General features: G+C 39.1%; 2 protein-coding genes across 5 annotated transcripts in view; one reads left to right on the top strand and one right to left on the bottom strand.

Moving 5' to 3' along the window:
- ttll7 (tubulin tyrosine ligase-like family, member 7) overlaps positions 1-11,860 on the bottom strand; it is a 91,359-nt gene extending 79,499 nt beyond the window's left edge. For all 3 annotated transcript variants that reach the window (XM_034081816.2, XM_034081815.2, XM_034081817.2), the window contains exons 1-3: positions 11,645-11,860; positions 1,886-2,258; positions 1,235-1,363 (exon numbers count right to left, since the gene is read on the bottom strand). In XM_034081816.2, coding sequence (XP_033937707.1) covers positions 1,235-1,363; positions 1,886-1,910 — 154 coding nt within the window. In that variant the 5' untranslated portion in view covers positions 1,911-2,258; positions 11,645-11,860. The remainder of the gene's footprint in view (positions 1-1,234; positions 1,364-1,885; positions 2,259-11,644) is intronic.
- Positions 11,861-13,573: 1,713 nt separating this feature from the next.
- Positions 13,574-24,679, top strand: prkacba (protein kinase, cAMP-dependent, catalytic, beta a). Of its 2 annotated transcripts, none has more exons than XM_034080533.2 (10): positions 13,574-13,925; positions 17,148-17,209; positions 17,541-17,669; positions 19,095-19,193; positions 19,506-19,588; positions 19,766-19,892; positions 20,144-20,239; positions 20,669-20,791; positions 21,020-21,184; positions 21,614-24,679. In XM_034080533.2, the coding sequence occupies exons 1-10, from the start codon at positions 13,880-13,882 to the stop codon at positions 21,737-21,739; spliced, it is 1,056 nt and encodes a 351-aa protein (XP_033936424.1). In that variant the 5' UTR covers positions 13,574-13,879; the 3' UTR covers positions 21,740-24,679. The 2 variants fall into 2 exon arrangements, with proteins under 2 accessions (XP_033936424.1, XP_033936422.1); XM_034080531.2 differs by lacking the exon at positions 13,574-13,925 and adding an exon at positions 15,194-15,611.
- The last annotated feature ends 566 nt before the right edge of the window (positions 24,680-25,245 follow it).

Raw genomic sequence — 25,245 nt, 5'->3', positions numbered from 1 at the left:
TTCCCCTGTACCTGCTCCCCCTGGGCGCTATCATTAAGAAATATGGTGTCTCATTTCATTTTTATGCAGATGACTCGTAAATCTACATGCCCCTGAAAATAAATGACCCCAACCCTCAGAAACGTCTGTCTGACTGTCTGCGGGACATCAGAGCCTGGATGGCCTTGAACTTTTTAAAATGCAATGAAAAAAAGACAGAGGTCATAATATTTGGACCCAGTGGTGGCCCCAATGCCCCGCCTGTGCTGGATTCTCTTGTCCCATATGTGAAACCCATTGTCACAAACCTGGGTGTACGGATTTATCATGATTTTAAACTAGACAAACAGATTAACTCTGTGGTAAAATCCAGCTTCTTTCAGCTAAGACTTTTAGCAAAGGTCAAGCCTTTCCTTTCTTTTAATGACTTTGAGAAAGTAATACATTGTTTTATATCCACTAAACTGGATTACTGCAATGCTCTTTATATTGGAGTGACCAAGCTGGTCCAGAATGCTGCTGCACGCCTCCTTACAAGGACAGGCAGGCGTGAACATATTACGCCTGTACTAGCCTCTTTACATTGGCTACCAGTCCATTTTAGAATACAGTTTAAAATGTTGCTGTTCGCATACAAGGCCCTGAACGCTTTAGCCCCACCATACCTGGCAGATCTTTTAAAACCATATACACCCACACGGTCACTGAGATCTGCTGACAGACTCCTTCTGGTAGTCCCAAAATTGAGGCTAAAGCAGCGGGGAGATAGAGCCTTTGCTGTTGCAGCTCCAAAGTTATGGAACGAATTACCCCTCCAGGTTAGACTTGCTCCAACTCTGCCTGTCTTTAAATCTCGTTTAAAAACCCACTTATTTTCCCTGGCTTTTACTGTACAGACCAGGTGACACTTGTGCTGTTAAATGTGGTTTTTATTTATTTATTTATTTGTTACCTTACTAGTGTTTTGTATTGTTTTTACGTCATATAGGAGAGTTTTTCAGACGGTGGCTTCTGATCTGGTTTCATTGTCTCGTGTATTACATTTGTTTCATGTCCTGTCTGTTTTTATGTATTTATGCTATGTTTTTATACAGTTGTTGATGTACAGCACTTTGTTCAACTCTGTTGTTTTTAAATGTGCTATATAAATAAAATGGATTGGATTGGATTGGATACATTTGTATCTTAATTCAACAGATATATGTATGTTGTCGAACCGTCATTTATTAAAATCATTAGAAATAGTTTACCGTACCAATCTCATATTTGGTGCCAGTGATGTTGGCGGAGATGGTGCCTTTCTTCTTTTTGGTGCGCACCTTCCTCTTCCCACTGCTCTGGTAGGAGCCCACAGATGGCCCGTTCACGGGGGACGCTTGATCCTCTGGAGGAAGAGACGGCATACAACAACACTAGATTCAGTCACAGCTTGTGCTCCGGACTGGGAGGGGAGCATGAGTTGCTGGAGAATTGTAACATATTTGACACTGTCTGCACTCTGCAGGGGATTTAGTAGGTTTTGTTTATGGGGCGTAAATAAATTGCGTGTATATGCTATAGCTGCATGTATCATGATCGGTTTATCATAATATTGTGTGTGTGTGTGTGTGTGTGTGTGTGTGTGTGTGTGTGTGTGTGTGTGTGTGTGTGTGTGTGTGTGTGTGTGTGTGTGTGTGTGTGTGTGTGTGTGTGTGTGTGTGTGTGTGTGTGTGTGTGTGTGTGTGTGTGTGTGTGTGTGTGTGTGTGTGTGTGTGTGTGTGTGTGTGTGTGTGTGTGTGTGTGTGTGGTTTCTATGCATGGGGGAATAGTATGATGATGATGGCAGGCAGGTAGGTAAATGAAAACATGTAACCATCTAACAGAATAACTGTGTGAGTCCTGAGAGAGTTGTACCTCTCTTACTCACCTCCTTCATTGGGAGGAGAGGGCATCTCAGAGTCTGGAGGAACGAGGGGGCAAGCCGAGCTTTCAGCCAGGCTTGGTGTGCGGGTGGGCCTCACAGGGTACTCGCAGCCTCTCCAAGGGCTCTGTCACACTCTCTGTTGTTAGTCTTCACTGTCTTGGGCTACCGACGATGTTGTGCGAGATGGCCCAATGGATCATCTGAGCATCTCCCTGGTGCTCTCAGCAACATAAAGGGCAGCAGCAAAGTCTCAGAGGGCAGGGGAGTAAGAAAGGGGTGGTGGGCAAGAGTGGGAGGGGGAGGGCTCTCAAGGGTCTTTACTGCCCCAAGAGAAGAGAGGGAGGGAGGGGATGGACAGAGGGATGGATAGGAATGCCTGTGGAAGAGAAGGAAAAAGGATGGTAGTATTAAGCTCAGGGGGTGAGTATAGTGCACACTAAGGATCTGTGTGTATATTCTCACCGGCTGACTGAAGTGCATTGGACATGCTTTTGATGTAACGCAGCAGCCGCTAGCAGGCCTATCACAGGCTACATCAGTCAGCCTGACACCCAGCGTAACAGTTCAGTGAGAGCTCTGTACAGCTCTGACACCGCAGTACTGCTAATGAAATAATCCAAAGCCGTGTGACGTTCACTGGACTAATTGGTATTCCGTGGAACAATTGTGAAATATTAATGTGGTTGTCAGGTGAAGGGTTTGCAGAATCTCACTGTGTGTGATGCTGGTGCCAGCTTGGATTCATTGTATGGCTGAGTGGTCACTTCATTCAAACAGATGGCGTCTTTACAGTGGTTTGTTAAAAGGATGCTTCAGGCTATGAAGTGGTGTGGGAAATTAACACCAGTCAACAGCCAAATTCTGTTATTGTTAGGCTGCAGTCAGAGAGTGTGTGGTCTAACCACTTTTGGGGGTAATCAACCATTGCATGAAATGCCCTGTCACATCGTTTATTGCTAGTAGGGGCAGCATAGTGACTCATGGTTATTAGTAATGTTGCCTCAAAACAAGTGAGGGACTATGTTTGCAGGTTATTGTGTTGTCCCTGTGGACTCATGTCCAGGTGCTTCAAATTCTTCAAATTAACTAAGACAAAGCAGCATTCAGGTGGCCCAGAGACTTCAAACTGCCTACAGGGTATGAATCTCTGTGAGTCTGTACAGTAAATCCATACACATAAAGCATGCTTGGAACAATTCCAGCTGCTTATGATCCTTTAAAGTCACATAGTGCAAGTAGCTGCTCAATTTGAGGTGAAATTATCAATGCAAGTGGATTTAGCCCACAACAACTGGAGGACTTATCTGAAGTGTTGTGAGAGGGTTAAAAGAGAAACAAGTACAGTGGGGCAAAACAGTATTTAGTCAGCCACCAATTGTGCAAGTTCTCCCACTTAAAAAGATGAGAGAGGCCTGTAATTTTCATCCTAGGCATACCTCAACTATGAGAGACAGAATGAGGGGGAACAAATCCAGAAAATCACATTCTCTGATTTTTAAAGAATTTATTTGAAAATTATGGAGGAAAATAAGTATTTGGTCAATAACAAAAGTTAATCTCAATACTTTGTGATATACCCTTTGTTGGCAATGACACAGGTCAAACGTTCTCTGTAAGTCTTCACAAGGTTTTCACACACTGTTGCTGGTATTTTGGCCCATTCCTCCATGCAGATCTCCTCTAGAGCAGTGATGTTTTGGGGCTGTCGCTGGGCAACACAGACTTTCATCTCCCTCCAAAGATTTGCTATGGGGTTGAGATCTGGAGACTGGCCACTCCAGGACCTTGAAATGCTTCTTACGACACTCCTTCGTTGCCCGGGTGGTGTGTTTGGGATCATTGTCATGCTGAAAGACCCAGCCATGTTTCATCTTCAATGCTCTTGCTGATGGAAGGAGGTTGTCACTCAAAATCTCACGATACATGGCCCCATTCATTCTTTCCTTTACACGGATCAGTCGTCCTGGTCCCTTTGCAGAAAAACAGCCCCAAAGCATGATGTTTCCACCCCCATGTTTCACAGTAGGTATGGTGTTCTTTGGATGCAACTCGGCATTCTTTCTCCTCCAAACACGTCTAGTTGAGTTTTTACCAAAAAGTTCTATTTTGGTTTCATCTGACCATATGACATTCTCCCAATCCTCTTCTGGATCATCTAAATGCTCTCTAGCAAACTTCAGACGGGCCTGGGGCCTCATTTATAACGCCGTGTGTAGGATTCACGTGGGAAGGTTGCTTACGTCGTAGAAATCCCAAAAATAGGTACAGACATTTTCCGATTCACCAAACATTGCGCACCGGCAAGGAAAGTGCGTACAGCACTTCCTACGCCAGTTTCCCTTTATAAATCACAACCGACTCGAAATGCGGTGCAGCTTTTACGGGCTTCACGTAACGCCCATATTTGCCTATACATAGTCAAAGAAACGCCCATTTATTCATTCTGGCTGACTGCATGAAGAAGATCGCAGGAAATGACGACAGAACAGCTAAAAAAGACATCTCACATCGTGTCAGATTCTGGTTATTTTGGGGAGGTGGAGATAAATCATATTGTTTGGTGGATGCCGTTTGAACCAGAGTAGCAGCATGGAGGTCGGATCGTCACCAAAATAAATAAATAAATGGCCCGAAAAAGGTTAATGACAAAAACAATACACATAGCCTTCCTCAGGCAGTGTGTTTGTACCGGGGACAGGAGACCCCCCCTTGATGAGAGACTGTAAGAAGTGATCGGGGAATCCCTCCGGAGTGGAGTCATGACGACTGGATCTGAATTATGTTTTTGTATTTGGTGGTTTTTGTTCCAGCTGTCGATCAGCTGTGCGCAGCGTCTCCACTGCAGCCTGTGCGTCTCAACCCCCCCCCAGCAACCCTATATCCACCAGTTAAAGGAAATACAACTAATGTGTTGTGTTATATTAGCTGTACAATTTACCACATATGGTGTTCTTAGTTTCCATACCTCCTGTGTTTTACGAGCGACTTCTCAAGTCTTGGCAAACGGCATAAAACACGATTAAACGTGATAGTATATAAAACCATGCTCGTATCTACAACCTATAGAAATGCAAAACGGCGTCAGTTTAGACGTAATTCTGTCCTCCTGCTTACCTCATCATTTATGAGAAAACATTTCATAACATTAACACAACATTTCGAGGTGGTTTTAAATAACATATCTGTATTTATTTATTTCTCCAAGTTATGTTTTTGTGTGCACTGAGGAGTCTTAAACAGGCGTGCGTTAAATCATTTTAAGATTGGCTTTAATCAATGTTTGAAAATGAATTCTTCATATATGATAAATGAGAGGTAACATTTTATTTATAGTATTATTTCCACATATTTCTTTCCATTCTTCCTTCTGCCAACGCGGTGTCGCAGTTTCTCGTCCATCCCGTTTTTGTGCTTAGTGCGTACGCATGGGTTAGAATTTGCGTGGAGGACCGCACATTTTCCAGTCAAGTTAGTATTTTATAAATCGCAAACATTGCGTAGAAACTGGCGTACGCCATTTTTTGAGCGTATATCCCTTTATAAATGAGGCCCCTGGATATGTACTGGCTTAAGCAGGGGGACACGTCTGGCACTGCAGGATTTGAGTCCCTGGTGGCGTAGTGTGTTACTGATGGTAGCCTTTGTTACTTTGGTCCCAGCTCTCTGCAGGTCATTGACTAGGTCCCCCCGTGTGGTTCTGGGATTTTTGCTCACCGTTCTTGTGATCATTTTGACCCCACGGGGTGAGATCTTGCGTGGAGCCCCAGATCGAGGGAGATTATCAGTCGTCTTGTATGTCTTCCATTTTCTAATAATTGCTCCCACAGTTGATTTCTTCACACCAAGCTGCTTACCTATTGCAGATTCAGTCTTCCCAGCCTGGTGAAGGTCTACAATTTTGTTTCTGGTGTCCTTTGACGGCTCTTTGGTCTTGGCCATAGTGGAGTTTGGAGTGTGACTGTTTGAGGTTGTGGACAGGTGACTTTTATACTGATAACGAGTTCAAAGAGGTGCCATTAATACAGTTAACAAGTGGAGGACAGAGGAAGTTACAGGTCTGTGATAGCCAGATATCTTGTTTGTTTGTAGGTGACCAAATACTTATTTTACCGAGGAATTTACCAATTAATTCATTAAAAATCCTACAATGTGATTTCCTGGATTCTTTCCCCCATTCTGTCTCTCATAGTTGAAGTGTACCTAGGATGAAAATTACAGGCCTCTCTCATCTTTTTAAGTGGGAGAACTTGCACAATTGGTGGCTGACTAAATACTTTTTTGCCCCACTGTATAGTATGTTAGCCTGCTTTGATTTTTCCTTTATTATTATTAGTTTAATAGTTCTTAAAGTTAAAATACAAGAAGGGAAAATATATAACAGTTATATCTTTAACTTTACTTTGCAGTTTAACTGAATAAATTATATAAAAATAATAATCCCATACACCAGTTAGGCTACATGCACAGCATTGCTTATGTTGCCACTTCTGCCTTTCATACAGAGATCAACAGTAGCCTCTAGTGGTGAGAAAACTGAAAAGCACATTTCCTATTTTCAAATGTTTTACTTACTTACCCATACGTACACATGTACAGATAGTACACAGGCTAACTTAAAAAGCAACCCTATCGATTCGATCAGCATCCACTGGACAAATTGGAACGGGGAAACAATCCAATCGCATGACTTGATCACACAGTGGTCTTCACTGTCAGCCTCTGGGTCTGCCTGTGGTAAGCACGAGACATTGATCCGGGGGAGGACAGAGACTGGAATGAGATCAGCGCAGAGGGGGAGAGCAACAACAAAGAGTCAGGGTGATAAAGTGAGGCAGGCTGTGTTGTTGACAACCTGCCCCCACATCCGAGTGGTGTGCTGGCTCTGTGTACAGGAGGCAGGAAGCACTGTCGCTATAGGAGCACTGGACCTCACTGTCATGTAATCCCACCGGAACAAGGGGGGGGGGGTCTGACAGGGACATATAATGCCACTGAACTCAAAACAAACATATGACTTTACACTTAATTCAAGTTATCTTTGAAAAATACACACAATCCTCATAACAGGGCTGCAATGTAGTCCAGCACCAGATACTTTTTTACACTGCTATGGACAATCTTGCACTATGTACATTCCCTAACATATTGAAGTGACTGCTATTTTGTTATTTTGTATATATTGAGTGTTGTGTTTTAACCCATCAGAGACTGCACTGACCTCACCACCTCACCAAAACTCACCTCTTCAATCTGGCTTTTAATGTGTGATTGTTTTTGTATTATTTGACTTTAACTTTAACTATATATTTATTTGTTGTTCCTTTCTTTTCTTTTCTCTTCACTATATCTGTAAAGCGTCTTTGAGCACCTGTAAAAGCGCTAATAAATTAAATCTATTATTATTATTAATGTGTATACAGTCTGTTGATTGTACAGTATATATAGAGGATATACAGATTTATACATATTTGTATTATTCTATGTTGTATTCCGGATTGCTGGAAACGTTATTTCGATCTCTCTGTCTGTACAAACACACAGAAAAATTGACATTAAAATTGACTTTGACTAATGTTAATCCTAATTATCAGATTAAGAATCTTCAGAATTTAGATGTTATTTTCTTTTTTGTTTCTTTTTCAACATCAGTATTGTCAACAAAAGTAGACATACTGGAACATTATTTGTATTATCTCCTATTATGTCACTAAGAATTATTGTTGATGTTAACCGCATTGTTTCAAATCTTAAATGCTACAATTTAATGTACCACCATGGCCAAAAATGAAGCTTCGAAAATAACTGAGAGACAAGCACATTTTGCAAATAGAAATTTCGTTTTCAAAGATCCACTCTGGTAATGCGAAAAAAATGAATTCATTGCGGTTCGTAGAGTGAAATGTCAACATAGATTCCTATCTAGGCTTGTTTGCCTGACTGCCATATCAGGTCACAGTTGAGCCCCTTTGGTAGCCAATGACCCAGCAGAGGGAGGCTCTGTCCTGTTTTGCTCATTCCTCTTGGTGGTAGTTATTAGCTGCAAGAGAGCCTTTTACATGCATTCACATAATAGAAGTGAGAATTCAGTATAATCGGACAACAGACTACAGTGTGTCACTGACTGATAGAAGGATTTCAGCAGGACATCCTGTTGTAATGCCACAGATGTCAAATGAGCTCGGTGAATGTTGTTGCATGCCATTAGTCTCCTATCACTGCACTAATTGTACTTCCCGTTCATAAAATAGAAAATATATATTAAATAGAGACAATCCTTTAGATTAAAATAATTGTATTTGTCACTTTCGTGTTAAGTATATAGTGTTTTATGCAAAAGCATGTGCTACAGTAGCTGCTGTTGTTTGCCCCCCTATTAATAGTGTATAACAGGGTATATGCAGGAATCCTGAAGTCAAATGTAAGACCTTTTAAGACCTTTTTTAAGACCCTTCCATACATTTTAAGACCTCATCGCCACTTTGAGTTTTAACCGGTTACATTGGCGACACACTTTACCTCACATTGACTATATTCAGTATTGATTGTCCTTCCTCCTTATCTTCCAACCATTTGGACGCAAACTTGCATTTCCCCATAACGATGTTGTTTAACAACCGGCGTAAACGGACCTTCACGCGCTATCAAACAGTGAGCGTGCGATGTCCTGTTCAGATGACGTCAAATCCAACAGGATGCCAGAAATAAACTACAAAGAATCACACTACACGCAATGATTACATTCAGGCAAACTGTAGAATACAACCTCTTTGGACAATTTATATACTTATTGAAAACAAGCTACAAAATGTAATACCTTGGAAAAAGCCATTTAATACTTATTAATAGCATTCATTTTCGCTAAATTGATTTATCAACTTTTAATACTTTTTAAGACCCCACGGACACCCTGTATAAACCTTTAAGTCACTTTTTACAAGATTTAAGGGAATACAACATTAAAACAAACTAAAAAAAAAAAAACACTTTGAAAGAATTTAATTCCAATATATTTTTGCTACTAGCATCATCATTAATAATCCTACAGTGTAGTATTACATTTTTACTAAATCCCTTCCACTAAGCACTGTATCTACTGTTAATCCTCCGGTGCAGTGACGTTTCTTCTCCAACAGAGTGAGCCAAAGCGCCACAACTGCAGAGAAGAGCTGAATAGGCCCAGCTCCTAATGATGCTGATCTCATGCACTTCCCCTTTGCCACACACAACACAGAAAGGCCTCATTGTAGAGAGTCAGCTTTTCATGCTGGTCATCTGCATAACGTTCTGCCTCACAAGCCCTAAAGGCATGACAGAAGTCTGTCTGTCTTTTAGGGTGTTGTTATGCATGTTTGTCGAATTATCTAGCAGAAGTTGTTAATACATGTGTCTCATTACTGTATGCCACCCTTCTCATATATATTTATTTGGCCTGCAGAATTTAAACTACATCACAAAGATTTTTTGAAACTAATATACGGAAGTCAAGTATTTCAAAACTCTTCCTAGATATTCACTGTTATCATATTCCTCTATCTTAAGACAATGGTACTACCTTTTATATCAAAAGCAACTTCAGAAGGACAGCAAAAATAGCTTTACAATAAGCGTGCCAAGGAAGAAAGCTTTGCCAAAACAGCAGACTGTTTATTTATGACAAGCGGTGTCACACCTATTACACAAGTCCCTTCAACAGCTAGCAGTACTTCCCTGGAGGGTTTGTTTTATGTTCTCCCTGCCTAACATGAAACTACATCTTGAAAGCAGTCGTCAAATACAGAATCAATACAAAAAGGCTTGGGGAACCACCACTTAGCCTTATGTCAGTATGATTTGCAGACACAAGTTATTTTCTGTACATGTAGTATGCGCCAGTCTTGCCACTATAGCAGTGCAGGGACCTCAGGGTATGTAACACCATTTAAACGGACAAAGACACTAGCTAAGAAGAAGACATGGTGCACTATTACACATCCTTGAAAAGCAAATGTAAACAAAATACGTTTCAAGTAGAAAATAGAGCTTTTGTTTTAAAAATAGTACAAATCCTTTTGACTATACATTTGCTTACACTCTAAAGACACAATTCCAATGTTCACAACCACTTTGTCCTCCAGTGAAAAATGATAGCTGAGTTTGCGGATTACTCTCACAGGAAAGTAGCTGGTGTAGAATTGCCAATGGATCTAAACTTAGCTCCAACCACTGACCCATCTCTGGCTTCCTGCCTTTTCCCAGATATGAGTAGGAGCTAGTGTGGGAGATGTCAGCCCACGGGATACTGAAATACACCAACAAACAACAGAATGCTAATCTTAACTTTTTCAGAAATAATCTAAAGTGATACTGGCAAAATGTCCCATTGTAAAATTTCACTTTTTTGTATAATTTATATTAATTATAATCTTGCCTGAACTTGTTTTCTGTAAGACAAATAAGGGCAAATAACTTACGATTGCAATGGGAATTTTGTTTTAAAGCAATGCATTGTTATAACCAAGTATGCTTGAAATGTGTACAGTGCAACAACACATATAAAAAGGGTTTCAAATGTTGATCAAACACCTTGGTTTAAATGTATACCTAAGCTAGTGTGATCATTGCCAGATAAAAAAGAATGCCCCTGTCAAGCAAAGCCTACCAGGTCAAACAAACCAGCTGCTGACACAAACATTAAATGAACTGTTGTGCATTTGGCATGTGAATGAATCTGTCTTTGAATTGAGTTGAGTCTTTGTTTTTTGTGCTGTTTGCAGCAGTGCACCTACAACATGTAGGCCATTTGGTTTGTTTTTGTATGTATTATCATTATTATTATAACGATAAAAGATAATAAATCGAAATCGAACCAATCCCAATAAAAAATCAAATAAAAACCAACTAGCTCTGATGCTGTAGGTGCTGTGCTGGAATAAGCACTCATCCTGTAGTAACTTTAACTTTAATAACAATTGCAGAATGCGTAATGTAGCCTGAATGAAAATAAAATATTGTAAATATCATATCCTTATTATTAGCCTTATCTATTAGAATAGGTCCAGGACGCAGGATGCCATCCATACCTCTAGCATATGTTAGGCTGTTATTATTATGTAATCCCCTTGCTCTTTAGGAATTGGTCATCTCTAGGGTGCTTTATCAGCATGTGGTTTCTAAGTGGCACACAATACTACAAACAGAACAGACCTCATACCAAGACAGATGCAAAGCTAGCCTGAGCTAAGAAGCTAAGCAGCGAGAGGACATTATGCTTGTCACAGCAAAGAAAGCAATATGGTATGTCCCAGACCACTGTAAGGATAGTAGGCCATCCCCTTTAATAAATATTGTCTGTATTTTAAGATTGGTGCAAGATGTATTTCTTAAACACGCATGTTATATCAAGATATTTCGGGATATTGTTGTTGCTTAACAAAATGTAATGTCACAAAACGTAGTGTATGCAATAAATTGCTAGCAAGCGTTAGCACACGTTCGCCTAGCCACTAGTGTACTGTAAATCAGGTGGAAGGATCACACAAGGAAGCAATCTGGCAATGTTGCTTTCCATCAAATGCAGCGTTACCGCAACGTTAACGTTTAACTGCACAGTGAACGAGGGCCTTTTCAGTTAATGTAACATCGAAATGAAATAAACACTCCTGAATGAGATGCAGTGTAATGATTCAGAAGGAACATGATGACCCTGGGCTACTCTACAGTTAGCTTAGCCACACTACCTAGCAAAGGATGGAGAGGGAACGCGAAGTAGCCCGTTAACGTTACCTTATTTATTCCAGGCTGTGCAGCTCCCTGCTGGTCACATCCAACCGACACAGCCGCCGTTAAGTGCGACACTGGGGCCTCTTTTAAAGAAACAGCACTGTCCTGAGTGTATAATAAACAATATGGCAGTGTTTATGTTGTGTTACTACTGAAAACTGACGTTGGTTGACAGAAAAAAAAATCAGTATCTTGTAGTCCTCTTGTGTGCTGGAGCGAGTCCATGGGCTACACCATTCGTTCCCTAAGAGAGGGGGTGGCTGATTGAAGTGCTGAAGTTTGCATTCTCAATTTGGTAATAGCATGACGTTTGGTGTAAAACGTACAACAAAAGTCTACACATATTATATTCAACTCGTAACTAGCTGTAAGGGCAAGAAAAGGCTTACCAAAGCCGCAAGGAATATTTCGTACACTTTTGGGTCAGGTTTCGATGCAGCTCGTCTGCCACAACTAGCTGATGCAAACACAGGGAAGCTACCTAGCAACCGTGTCGCTGACCATGGTGCTAAAAAACAACCCTGCGGATTATGGGTGCGTCCTGCTCAGAGGTCATAAAGTGCCACTGTTACCTGTTCGATGTAATAACGCATACATATTCCTCAAACTGTGTCGGATTCTTGCTTTCCTACTTATATTTTAAGATTTTTTATTTATTTTTCTAAGCAAGATAAGACACATTTATTTTATTTAATAATAATTATAATAAAGCTTTATATAGCACTTTTCATACAACACATGCAGCTCAAAGTCCTTTTCAAAATGGCACACATCACAAATTCAAAATAAACAACAACAAATTCCCCTCAGGTTAGATGTTAAAAACTTTACAGGTACGTGCAGCAAAATCAAATGTTAACAGGTTAAGAGACACAAGGAAGTAAAAGGTATGGTAATACAAATAAAATACAATAATATAAATAATGATTTCACACAAGACAACTGAATCGATGCAACAATATAAATATTTAGCAGACTTTATACAGCAAGTCCTTCATACTGTAAAAAGACACGAGCATAAAAAACAGGAAAAACACACAAGTTAAAAAGTTATTTATAATTTAAAGCTATGGCACAAACGGTCTTGGATTTAAAAGAAGTCTGCATTTCTTAAAGTTTTAGATAAATGTTTTGTCTTTTGTGTCCTCGAATCCACCCGCATAACTGCGCGGTGTCAATGGTCTGCATCAGAGGCTCTGGCTGGCCTGCATGTTTTCTTCCAAAAGCACTTGACTCTGAGGATTACATCACTTCCTGTGTGCGCAAAGTTGTTTGTAACCGTTCTGTCAAAAATGCTGCATTCAAGACGTGTGGGAAATGCCAAAAATCATAACTTGCAAGATGTTCATCACTCAATTGTTCGATGCCAATTCCTAACTGTAGGATTAAACGGGATATTTATAATAAGGTAGATACTGGGAGGGTGGTTTTGTTATTTTGGAAATGAACAATGGAATAAATGAACGAAATAACTTTATGAGTGGTGGTATTTCAAAGCTGCATTCATCCATGGCCTGTCAGAAAACTTTAATGATGAAAGATGTTTTTAAATGACCAAACAACTCAAAAATATCGTGAAAGTCGTGACTTCCTTGCATGTGATGGCCACAATGTCCATCTACAATTGTATACAGTATGCAGTGCACCTCTTACACTGCTCATAATAAGTAAGGGGCAGGTAAAATAAGACTTTCTTCTCCCTGCTCCTTTCCATTAAAAAAAAAAAGCTTACAAAGTATACTAGTTTTGTTTTATAATAATTGCCATGAGTGGAATAAAAACTAAATAAAAATCTTAACAATCTAAAATCCAAATATCAATATACTTTATATTTTAGCCACCGATTGATCACTGGTCATACAGTAAACGTGAGTATATGATTTCCAACCGGCCCTTGAAAGCTGCGTTTCATCCATTAATTCGGCTCTGTGGGTATTCCCATATGACGTGAACGCAGCACAAGACGACAGCAGGCAGAGGTGAAAAGTCTGGAATCTGGATCATGTTTTCATTCCGGCGGAGGAATACTTGAACCTCAAAGGACATTGTAAATAACGATCATCTGGGCGGTTAGCAAAGCACGTCGAGGTTCGGTCCACAAGGAGAAGACATTAATGTTGTTGTTAGCCAACCCGCTAGCACAAGCTGATATTTGTTAGCTAGCTAACGGAGGACCCTGTTAGCTAACGGCCACCATCATCGCTCCAAGACAGCTGTGTATCGCCCTGTCTTCCTACGATGGGAAACGCAGCAACTGCCAAGAAAGGCAACGAGCAAGAAAGCGGTGAGTACCTGAAAGCCATCCAGCTAGCCTGTTAGCCATCTAACCTTATCATGAAGTCAGGGAGCCTTTAGCAGTGTCCAGTGTTAGCAGTCAGTACAGTAACATGGGCTGCAGAGAATAACCATCTTTGGTATGGTACTCTACGAGGTGTGTTAGCTCCCTCGTAATGGTGTCTGTTTGCTTATTCCACCTGGTGCCACAGATGATGCAGCTACCTCGTTCATGAAAGTGACATTCGAGCAGACAGTGAGGTCCTCCTAATAATCCTGTTGAAGGTTTCCCACATGCAGATACAAATAATTGAATCAACGAAATGAAAGATATTCTTATTGTTCACTCTGTACAACTGAAGTTATCAAAGCACCATGTTTAATTTCCAAAGTGGTTTTTTCAGCATCCTGGAGCATGATAACATCAGCAAACATTGGTTTCTACTTAAGCTACATATAAGGCCTAGTCAATGCCAAGTATAACGACTGGCAGACAAGTTGGCTGCTTAATGTGTTTAAAATGGGCTATTGATGTTAATGATAAACAAGTGTTTTTTGGTTAGGGCCTACACAATGGCTTAAAACATTTTCTATTTAACCAACAAGTTAACTGTAAATTACATTGTTATGCTTCCATTTCTGCTTTCTTACAGTGACATTAACTTGTTTTGTTGATGCTATAACATAGAGGAAAGGTCGCCCGTCCTAATCAAATTACACCTGTCTAATATCAATTTTGCAATCTGAAGTGCTCCATCAATCATTTGAAAGCAGAAACCGGAGGGCACTCTGTTGTGTCTAGTGAGCATTTGCCAGTAAGGACCAAACTAATCCACTAAACTGTCTGTCTGGAGCTCTGATCTTGGCCTGCTTTCTGGTTGGCATTAGTCCAGAAGTTTTACAGCCTCAAGCCACCTGTAGTTTATGTAGGGAGGGGCTGAGGGTTGTGTACAATAACATTGTGATGCAAACAACAAGCTATAGAAACACATTGTTTACAATGTAAGTATTATCCAGAGGAGCCCACCCCGATGTCAGTACAAAACAGACCCACATTTGTGGAAAACAACTTTTTTTCTAGATGAAGGTTTGTTCATAAGGTTGACTTTTAAGCACAGGGCAGAGCTCTTTGAAGCACTGCATTGTTAAAGTTTACCACCAGAGAGCAGGAGAACCTTGAGGTAACTTCCCTCTAAGTCAGTCAGTGGGTGTTACAGGTCTACTGTTCCTTATCAGCACTCTGAATGCACCACAGCTGTGTGATTTTTCTGACATAACCTTAGGAGGCTGGCCTGTGTGCTTCGCTTCCTTTGTATACCTTTGTCAAAGCAACGTGACATTGGAGACCTATTAGAGTTTTCCACACCATGTAAAAGAGTAGACATACAGTTGTCCGCTGAAACTGAAGCAGAGTACTCGAACAGGAAGCTCGACTTTATGTGGTTAGCCAAGCATTGCAGTGCGCTCGGCTGCATACAGGAAGTTCGTATCACTCGTTGGTCTTCAGGGTGAAAAGTTGTCTTTTGCCTTTTCGTGCCGCGCGCCTCAGGGAGTTTGTCTCAAATGGCCCAGGGAAAGGACCAATCCTTCGCAAGCCGCCTTTTCCATAGATGTCGTAAGAGTAGCCAAGAGCAAAAAGGACTAGAGAGTGAGGTGCCTCATATCTCTGAGTTCACCATCATGTGGGATAAGTTCAGTAAGTGTGATGTGTTGCTTTTACACCGAGAAATGTGTTTGCTACGATCTGCAGCTTCGAGCAAGACATGTCTCGGCTCGCTTTTCTAATTCTCGTATGTCGGAAAACTATTTTGATGAAGCGCATATAATAACCCAATTGGTGTTTGAGTCTAAACTATTCAGGTCTGTTAATTGGTTTACATTTGATTAAGTCGTTTTTATTTTTAATATACATGGTTGATTATTAGTTTGTTGGTTCTTTAGGCACACATTCCTGATTCACCAGAGACATCCGTATTAAGCCGCTTTGTAGGGGAAGCCATTTGTGGTGCTTCAGTCGCTTGCATCATCTTTGTGTGCTGTTTAAAATGTGTTTTACATGTGCTTATTACAATGTCCTTTCAATCACTGTTTTGTTATAGTCTTTGTGACAGATGTGTAGTGTTACTACTAGTGTAGGATAGTGAGAAACCTCTCCAATTCTGTCAAGAAAGAGAAACTTAAAAGAGAAAATGAGGTGTACATATTGAGGAATACCTGATGTAATTGATAAGATTTCAAACTCTATGACTTAGTATTAGCCATTTTTTTCATGTTTAGTGATAGACTTTTATAGAAGTTTTCCAACCCAATTAGTGGTGTTGTTACAATGTAGAATATTGTATTCAGGTGTTAATTGTCTTCTTCAGTATCATTTTGTTGTGTGTTTCATTTAAACCACTTGAATCTCAAATGTTCTTGTTTTAAGCTCTTCATAAATGTGTCTTCCTCTCTTTCTCTTCTCCATCATTTCCATCCATGTGGGTGAATGTTCCTGCAAACTCCTTGGTGAACTGTAGAGACTTTTGGTATGCTAATTATTCCATGAGCGATCCTTAGTCACAGAGGATAGTCTTTCAGCAGTTTAGGCCTACCAGGCTAGTATTATCCTTCATCTTAATATTACAAAGATTGAGGTCCTTTGGGTAGCCAGTTAACATACAGCTTCCACATAGTCCTTCAATGCCAGGTATTGTTTAAATCAGCAACTTCGTACCAAGTGCAACACCAACTAGACATTAGATACCTTCTGTGACTTTGGACATCTCATGTCTGCTGTGACTTTCACAATGTACTCTTTCTACTGCCTGCACTGTGGCCTCAGTTGTGTTTTGCATTTTGTTCTCTGCCAGTATTACTGCCTTCCCCACTTTACTTCCACCTTCTCCTGAAAGGGATGCAGAATAGCTTGTCTACGAATTGGCCATTTCTGTAAAGTCCACAAAAAAGCTCTTTGCATCGCTTTAAGAATTAGAATATCCTACGTGTGGTTTTAAGTCTTTTTTTAAAGAGATTTTATTTTGTTCCAGTTGTTTTAAGTAAAGTCCTGCATCCCCTACTTGACATTTGCCTGACCTTAAAATGCCTTTGTTTCCCTGAAAATATGACCTGCCTTTGTTTATTTTCCCAAACACGGTAAACTGCCCCAGTTTGTTTTTTCCCCTTAAAATGTTAACTGAACTTCAGTGAAAACCAAATACTTGTTGATAAGTCACACTGGTGTCTCTTTTTACAGTGAAAGAGTTCTTAGCTAAAGCCAAAGAAGATTTTTTAAGAACATGGGAGTGTCCACCACAGGTAAGTTGTTCCCTGTGAACAATTTTCTTTACAGAATTCAAACTTTAATGTCACTTAACTCACTGGACTCAACTATTTTCCATGAGTGAACACAAATATGACACATAGACACTTTGTTTAACCACTTCCTGCCTTAAATGTTGTTGACTGAAATGCTTACTGATTACAAAATCTCCATTCATCTTGTGTTTTTACTCTGAGCTTCACGGAGGCAAAATGTTGTTCCAGTTGGATCGATTAGAGAGGCAATTACACTAAACTGATAAGCAAAAAAGGAAGCATTCAAATCACAATGTTTCTGTCTTCACTTTGACTGATAATCTTTCCACAGAGCACAACTGGCCTGGATGACTTCGATAGGTTCAAGACTCTGGGCACTGGCTCATTCGGGCGAGTTATGCTTGTCAAACATAAAGAATCAAATCAGTTCTACGCCATGAAGATCTTGGACAAACAGAAAGTAAGTGTATTTCTTTAAAGAAAAACTGTTCAGCAATCTCAAAGACTGGTGTTGTAAATCTGAATAGTCTGAAAAGCAAACTCCTGCATGCAATTTTAGAACTACATAAATGCTGTGCATCGTGTAAAAGGAAATGGTACGCTTCCTCTCATGCACTAAGAGCGTGTTATCGTTGAAAACCTCAGAGGCGCTTCACATTAGAGTTTCGATTTTAAATACTGATGTGAGAGTTGTGGGAGGAGCTAAGTGTGTCCTCTATGGGCTGCTCATGTAGCGGTGCACTGCTTCTTTGAATTTCACACGGTGGAATTAAAAGATAAATGTGTCTGACTTTCTGTTCCAGCTGAACTACTGTCTGCTTTCTTGTTCTGTTTTCTTCTTCACACTTTGTATGGGGAACTTTTATAACCAACACATGTCTTTTTTCATTTATTTATTATTCAGTTTTTTGACTTTTTATCCCACTTGCTACTACTAATAATGTAATAATAATACATTTATTTTGTAAGCGCTTTTACAGGTGCTCAAAGTCGCTTTACAGAGGTAGTAAAAACAAAAAAAGAACAACAATTAAATATAAAATCCCATTCAAATCTAGCAATAAAACAACAATCACACATTAAAAGCCAGTTTGAAGAGGTGAGTCTTTGTACGTTTTTTTTAAGGTGGAGAGGTCAGTGCCGTCTCTGATGGGTTGTGGGAGTGAGTTTCAGAGGGAGTGTACATTTGACATAGGTGCTGACCATTTCCCAAAGTATGCTATGCAATTTACAGGTTTTTAAACGTGAATGTATTGTATCCACGGGGCGGCATTGTTTTCCATTCAGATGTTTCACTATGCAAATTCAATTGGAAAAACATGCCTGAGATACAGCAGGTATTTCATTAATTGTCTTAGCCAGCTGTTGTATAAGTGTGTGGTAATGCAGGTAAACTGGATTGAGTTCATGTCTGACAGTCTTTTTAAACCAAGGCCCGAGAAAATGTTTTCCTTAATGATAGGTTGAGTTCAGATTAAACGCCAACCAGATACAAAGATTGTCAATACAAATGTGTGAATAGAAAGAAAAATTGTACTTTTAACCATCTTGCAGTGTAAAAAGTCAAACTGAAAAAGAATAGAATTGAATCTCTGGTTTATTACGTCTTCAGTCTGTACAAGTTGCTTTGTACATGTTACTGAAATGAAGGGAAACTGACTGTCCAATCCAAGATAATGTAATGCATTGAAAATAAATCCTTCATATTTGGACGGAAATTAGCAAAACATGTGTTTATTAACTTTTTTATTTGGCGTAGCTCTCTTTTATTTACTTTAGATTGTGCTTTGATTGAACTGGAAAATAATGCAATACACTCAATTATTAGAACGTCTTTTGCTTAATATACACTTAGTTATAATATTGTGCCTTGTTTTTCCTTAAGGTGGTGAAGTTGAAGCAGATAGAACACACACTAAATGAGAAGAGAATATTACAGGCCGTGTCTTTCCCCTTCCTCGTCAGATTGGAGTACGCTTTCAAGGTACATTCAGACGCCTCCTCCTGCAACCAACTACATGGTTACCACTGTTTGTATATGTTTCATCAAGACATCCAAAAGTAATCTAACAGACCTTTTGTGTTCACCTGTCACAGTGCTAAAGCTGTTACAGTACAAATAGCCAGGCAACTTCATTTGATGTAACACCAACCTTAACAGAATGGGCACCCCCATAATGTTCTATTATTTGGGTTACAGTGTTTCATTTACCTACGTGAAGAACTCTTATTATTGAACATGTTAGCAGTGGTTTTGCCCTGGACTTAGTTTTTGTTCTCCTTTTTTAATAAACAGGACAACTCGAACCTCTACATGGTGATGGAATACGTGCCGGGTGGTGAGATGTTCTCACACCTCAGACGTATTGGAAGGTTCAGGTATAGAGCACACATTAATGCTTTTATTTTAGTTTTATTTGTTATCATGAGCACTTTATCCGACACTAATAGCTGGACAAAGCTGTGAAAACCATATCTCTAAATGATTGAGTTTGCACCTTCACTCAGAAGAGAACTGTGTTTATATATATGTCTGTCTGACTGTCCTTCTTTCAGTGAAAACCATGCAAGATTTTATGCAGCTCAGATAGTACTCACCTTTGAGTACCTTCACTCCTTAGACCTCATCTACAGAGACCTGAAGCCTGAAAACCTGCTCATAGATCAACATGGGTACATCCAGGTAAACAGTTCATGTAAACGTTGTAAAATAAAAAAATTAACTGAATGCAAATGTTTATTGTGACTTTGAGGGTACTCGGTAAAAGGCTTGAGTGGAAAAAATGGTTTATGAACCTAAAACTTTGGTTTGGATTTTTTTTTTTTAACTGAAAATCTGGTGTGAGCTTGTGCTGATGATAGACGTAAATGTAGTACATGTTAACTTTGTCCTTAGTTTCTTTTCTTATCGTGCTCTTATTGTTCTATGTTCAGGTTACAGACTTTGGCTTTGCCAAAAGAGTAAAAGGCAGGACCTGGACATTGTGTGGGACTCCTGAGTACCTGGCTCCAGAGATCATCCTCAGCAAGGTGAAACGGTTATACCCAATGTAGCCTGCATGCATGTTATGACATTAGATTTAGAAAGTAATAAAACAGTAACTCCAGCACAATAGATTTTAAATGTGTTATGCATGGTTTATCTTCATAAACATCAGCCATACAATCCAAAAGTAAGTCAAACTACTTTGTTTATTAAAATTGGCTGATGATTTCAGGGATACAGTCACTAGTCATATGATATGAATGTAAAACCCCACAAACTAAAGCTAAGTGTAGAGCCAACACAACGGAGAAGCGGTCTCCTTGTGAATACCTGACTGCTCTGTATGTCTCAAACCTTTCTGACTGTCATCATCAGTCATTATCCAAGGTAGTTTATCAACATTAAGGTTGAGCCAAGCCTACAGTCTTTTGAAAATATTGGGGGTTTTTTATTTCGGTTTCTGACTCTTCCAGGGCTACAACAAAGCTGTGGACTGGTGGGCCCTTGGAGTTCTCGTCTATGAAATGGCTGCTGGTTATCCTCCCTTTTTTGCTGATCAGCCTATCCAGATCTACGAAAAGATTGTGTCTGGCAAGGTATGCAGAGATACACACACACACACACACACACACAGCCTTAAGTTTAAATATAATAGTGTCATTATGCCGCTGCCTTGAAACCACAAGTATCAACTTGCCTTTGTTTCTCTAGTATTGCTTTTTATATGTAACCAAGTATGTTATAATAAATAGGTGGCTTTCACACATGTTTTATATAGATTGTGCTTGTTAATCCAAAGTGCCCTGCTATTTTTGCTCCTGTAGGTACGATTTCCCTCTCACTTTAGCTCTGACCTGAAGGATCTGCTGAGAAACCTCCTCCAGGTCGACCTGACAAAGAGATTTGGCAACCTGAAGAATGGTGTGAATGACATCAAAAATCACAAGTGGTTCGCCGCAACAGACTGGATTGCCATCTACGAGAGAAAGGTATGATTTTATTGTGACATTACATGTTTCTGATGACACGTATGTTACTGTTCATCATTTAGTTATTTAGTAAATATGATAAACAATCATATAGAAATCATACACAAACCGTAAAGCTTAAATTGAAGGCTGAGGCTAATTTATCCGTTTTACTCGTTTGTTTACACATTTTGACAAATACACAGGTCTTAATCAGTCATTGAGTACCCTTTGTCAGTATCGACATGCTTAACATTATTAGATCTTCCCCAATTCCATTTAACGGAAAACCCTGAGCACCAAAGTATAATTCATTCTGATCTACCGGCATGACGACTTCCTACCTTTTTGAAGCTGTCATCTGCATCTTATTCACAGTAAATAAACAACAGCCCTTGTGACCTCGGTAAAGATAATGATCAAAAAACAATTTCTTGTTTTCATTCTTAGGTTGAAGCCCCCTTCTTGCCAAAGTGCAGAGGACCAGGCGACACCAGCAACTTTGACGACTACGAAGAGGAGGACATTCGTGTCTCGCAAACAGAAAAGTGTGCAAAAGAGTTTGCTGAGTTCTAGTGAGTGGGCAGGAGTCCCATCAAGGCTCCCGTGCTTCGGGATATTTGCACTCTCCTGAGGGTTAAGGTGGAACTGAGGCCGTCACGTGTTCAAAACAAATGCCTCGTTCCTTCATTCCACACAGCTGAATGAGGTCCTTCTTGCCATGATCCTGCGTGCAGTTAGCACTAACCTATACACAGGCACATTATGCAGACACCCCTCGTGCTGCGACACATAAATACTAGATCACGTGCTCATCTTCTGTCTTTTTGCTTTCCTCTTTTTACGTTTGGCACTTTTGAATAGCCTCCGTCCTTAATGATTCAATTCAAATAATTAATTCAAAAGCAACATAAAAATCAAAAATAATTGAATGCCCTTTTTCAAATGGCACAAAGAGTGATTGATTGATTGATTGATTGATTGATTGATTGATTGATTGATTGATTGATTGATTGATTGATTGATTGTATTAGCTGGTATTGCACATATTGTGATTTAAGCTTTGGGAAAATAGAAGGATTTTTTTATTTATTTCTAAAATAGATGTTTTCCTGTTATCTGTTACAGTACATACCTGAGTGTGATTCAGGGTTCTGTTTGTGATTAATCACGGACACTTCAACACATAACAATATTCATCATTCTTGTGTCCTTAAGACCTAGATCCTTGTATTTGTGCATCTAGAAAGATACATATATGAGACATAAGATTTTCAAAGACTTTGTGTTGTTAAAGCATGACCACATTTCCAACAAAGAAACTAGTGTTTATTGAAGAAACAGTATCACTGATGCTGGCTTCTTGACGTTTCAGCGTTTCAGCACTTGGCCATTGAATCCTTGAAGAGATGGATTAACAGTGACAGGTGTTATTATGGAGCAGAAACGTGTCAGCGCTGATTTAACTCAATTATAGGTTTTCTTTATCCGTATCTGGTTTCATCTTAGATAGAGTGTATTATATGAAAGAAACAGAATGATATATTTTTCAGGTACAACTTTGTTTCACGAGAGAGTAAAACCGAAGGGATTTGAGTAGTTACTCAACACAACAGGTCACCTGTCCTTTATACGGCCAGAAGTGCATGGACATGGCGTCTTTAAATGGCTGAAATGTAAAACATTTTCTTGAGAGTATGTTGTAGTAAATGCAAATAAGTGTTGGTCCCAAATGTCTGTTCTGGGTTGCTTTTCAATTTTAGTTTTAAAATGTTGCTTTGAAATAGCACTCAAAAGACATTATGTTACTGCCATATTTGTTTTAATTGTATTTTTACGTTTGCATGTTATGTTTGTATAGCAGTGTCACAACAAGCGTATAGTGCCCTGAAAGATTTCCCATCTTTTTGTTGTTATTTTCTTGTGTTTTGTTACCTTTTTAAATTGTGTCATGGCCTGTGACATTGGAGTATAGGCAATGTTTATCTGAGTGACATATTCCCCAGCATAATCCCACTAAAGCAAATCTATACCATTAACCATGAAATGTTAACAGACAACTGAAATATCATAACCTATATAAGTATTCATTCATCTTGGGCATCACTTCGTTGGAACATATACTTACCTCAACTATAGCTTGTAGTCTCTTTGCATCATGTTTAACCAATTTGTACACTGTGATGGAGCAATATTTGCTCATTCTTCCTTGCAACATTGCTCAGGCTGGGTCAGGTCAGTAAGAGAACGTTAACATACAAAGAAATGTGGAATAAGGTCCAGAGTCTGGCTTTTGAAGAACAGTTTAACTTTTCACTGTAAATCAGTCCTTTTTAAGTTGTTGTCTAAACATATTTAATACATATTTCCCCCCTTTAAGACAAATCTAGGTTGTTTGAGGGATTTGTCTATACTGAGCACTTCATCATTTCCCATGAGTTCTGACACATTGCTCCTTCCTTGCTGCTGGAATGTATTTCATTTTCTGCAAACTCCTCACTGCGTGACAGGTTGACTTAGTGTTTTTAACTGGTTATCATACAATCTGTTTGTGAAAGGTTCAATACCTACAAAGCCAAGGTGTCCACTTGTTAAACTTCCAGATGTCAGAAAAGTCCTTAGCGCTCCTGCGATCCTCTGATTCTTTAGAGGGATTCTCTGCCGTCCTCGGGGGGTCCGATGTTGAGGTCATTCCTGCAGGTCGGGCACTCAGGGTTGAAGGGGAAATCAAAGTTTTTCATTTCACATCTTGTTGCAAACAATAATGCATCATTGACAGTCTTTCAATTTAACATCTCTTAAGTCTTCTGAAACTTTGATCATTATTTGACATGGTGCTCAAGTGTATGTAGATGAACAATGCAATTTAATCTAGTTCAACAATCTTTGACAACCAAATGTGAAAAGGTTTGGTGACCGAATCCTTTTTTTAAGGTACTGATGTATATTGATATTGACTATGCCTGAACTTTTATTCATATATTGAGCACATGATGTGATTTTTTTTATTTAGCCCTGATTTCATTTTAAAGGCACAATTGTTTATTATGCTATTTTATATTTAAATTAGAGATGTATTCTAAAACATATTTTTAATTATTTAAACTCGCAAAGTTCTCAGAATATATAAGAAAACTTCAACTGTTGTATTCAGAAAAGTGCTATGAACAGTTAATATAATAGATTATTTATTTGTACCATGCTTTTTTATTTGCCCTTATTCAAAATAAAATGAAAATATTTAACACAGTAAATATAACATTGATGCCACTCAAGCCTATATACAATTGTAGCCTATTAGTTTAACTTATTTTATTATTTGTCTTTATTTGACTTGAAATTACCTTTTATTAAAGGGTGTCCAACATTATTTTCCAAGTTTGAAGGATGAACAGAATGTAATTGCAGGATTTATGAAATTTTTTATCTGGAAACACTTTGAAAACTGGCAATTCAGCATGTTTCAATCCAAACTGCCTGTGTATAAATCCTCCCATAAAACATGTAGGAAATCCACAGCTCTTCTTATGTGTCATTTATATCCCATGTGTGTAATAATTTTTGTCATATTTGATGTAAATGATGGCATTTTTCCCTGAACCACTTCACACTCCTGACTGAAGGAAATCAGTTAATGACTTCTTTGTAGCTAGTCACACATGCTAGTATGGGATCAATAATCTGAAATGTGTCTGTATTTAGTTTGTGGGATATTCTGCACATCATTTAAAAGGCTGACACGTTTTTTCCAACCTATATTTACTTGTGTTTGCAAGGGGGATATACTTTGCTGTAGCAGATTTTATGTAACAAAAGATATGTCACTATAATAAATTCTTTTTATGAAAAAAAAACTAATTTGTCATCAATGTGCTGAGAAATGTTGCTTTATGTGCAATGCTGGAAAGTAGCTAAGTACATTTACTCAAGTTCTGTACTTAAATACACATGTGAGGCACTCGTGTAGTTTACCCGAGTATTTTCATTTTATAGTCATTTAAACTTCTACTCCACTATATTTTGCAAGCAAATGTTGTACTTTTTACTCCATTACATTTACTAGTTACTTTATAAATTCTGAT

The sequence above is a fragment of the Pseudochaenichthys georgianus genome, chromosome 4, assembly GCF_902827115.2.
Source record: "Pseudochaenichthys georgianus chromosome 4, fPseGeo1.2, whole genome shotgun sequence".
Lineage (NCBI taxonomy): Eukaryota > Metazoa > Chordata > Actinopteri > Perciformes > Channichthyidae > Pseudochaenichthys > Pseudochaenichthys georgianus.
The sequence above is the reverse complement of the archived record's forward strand: the minus strand, read 5'-3'. Positions and strand labels throughout refer to the sequence as shown.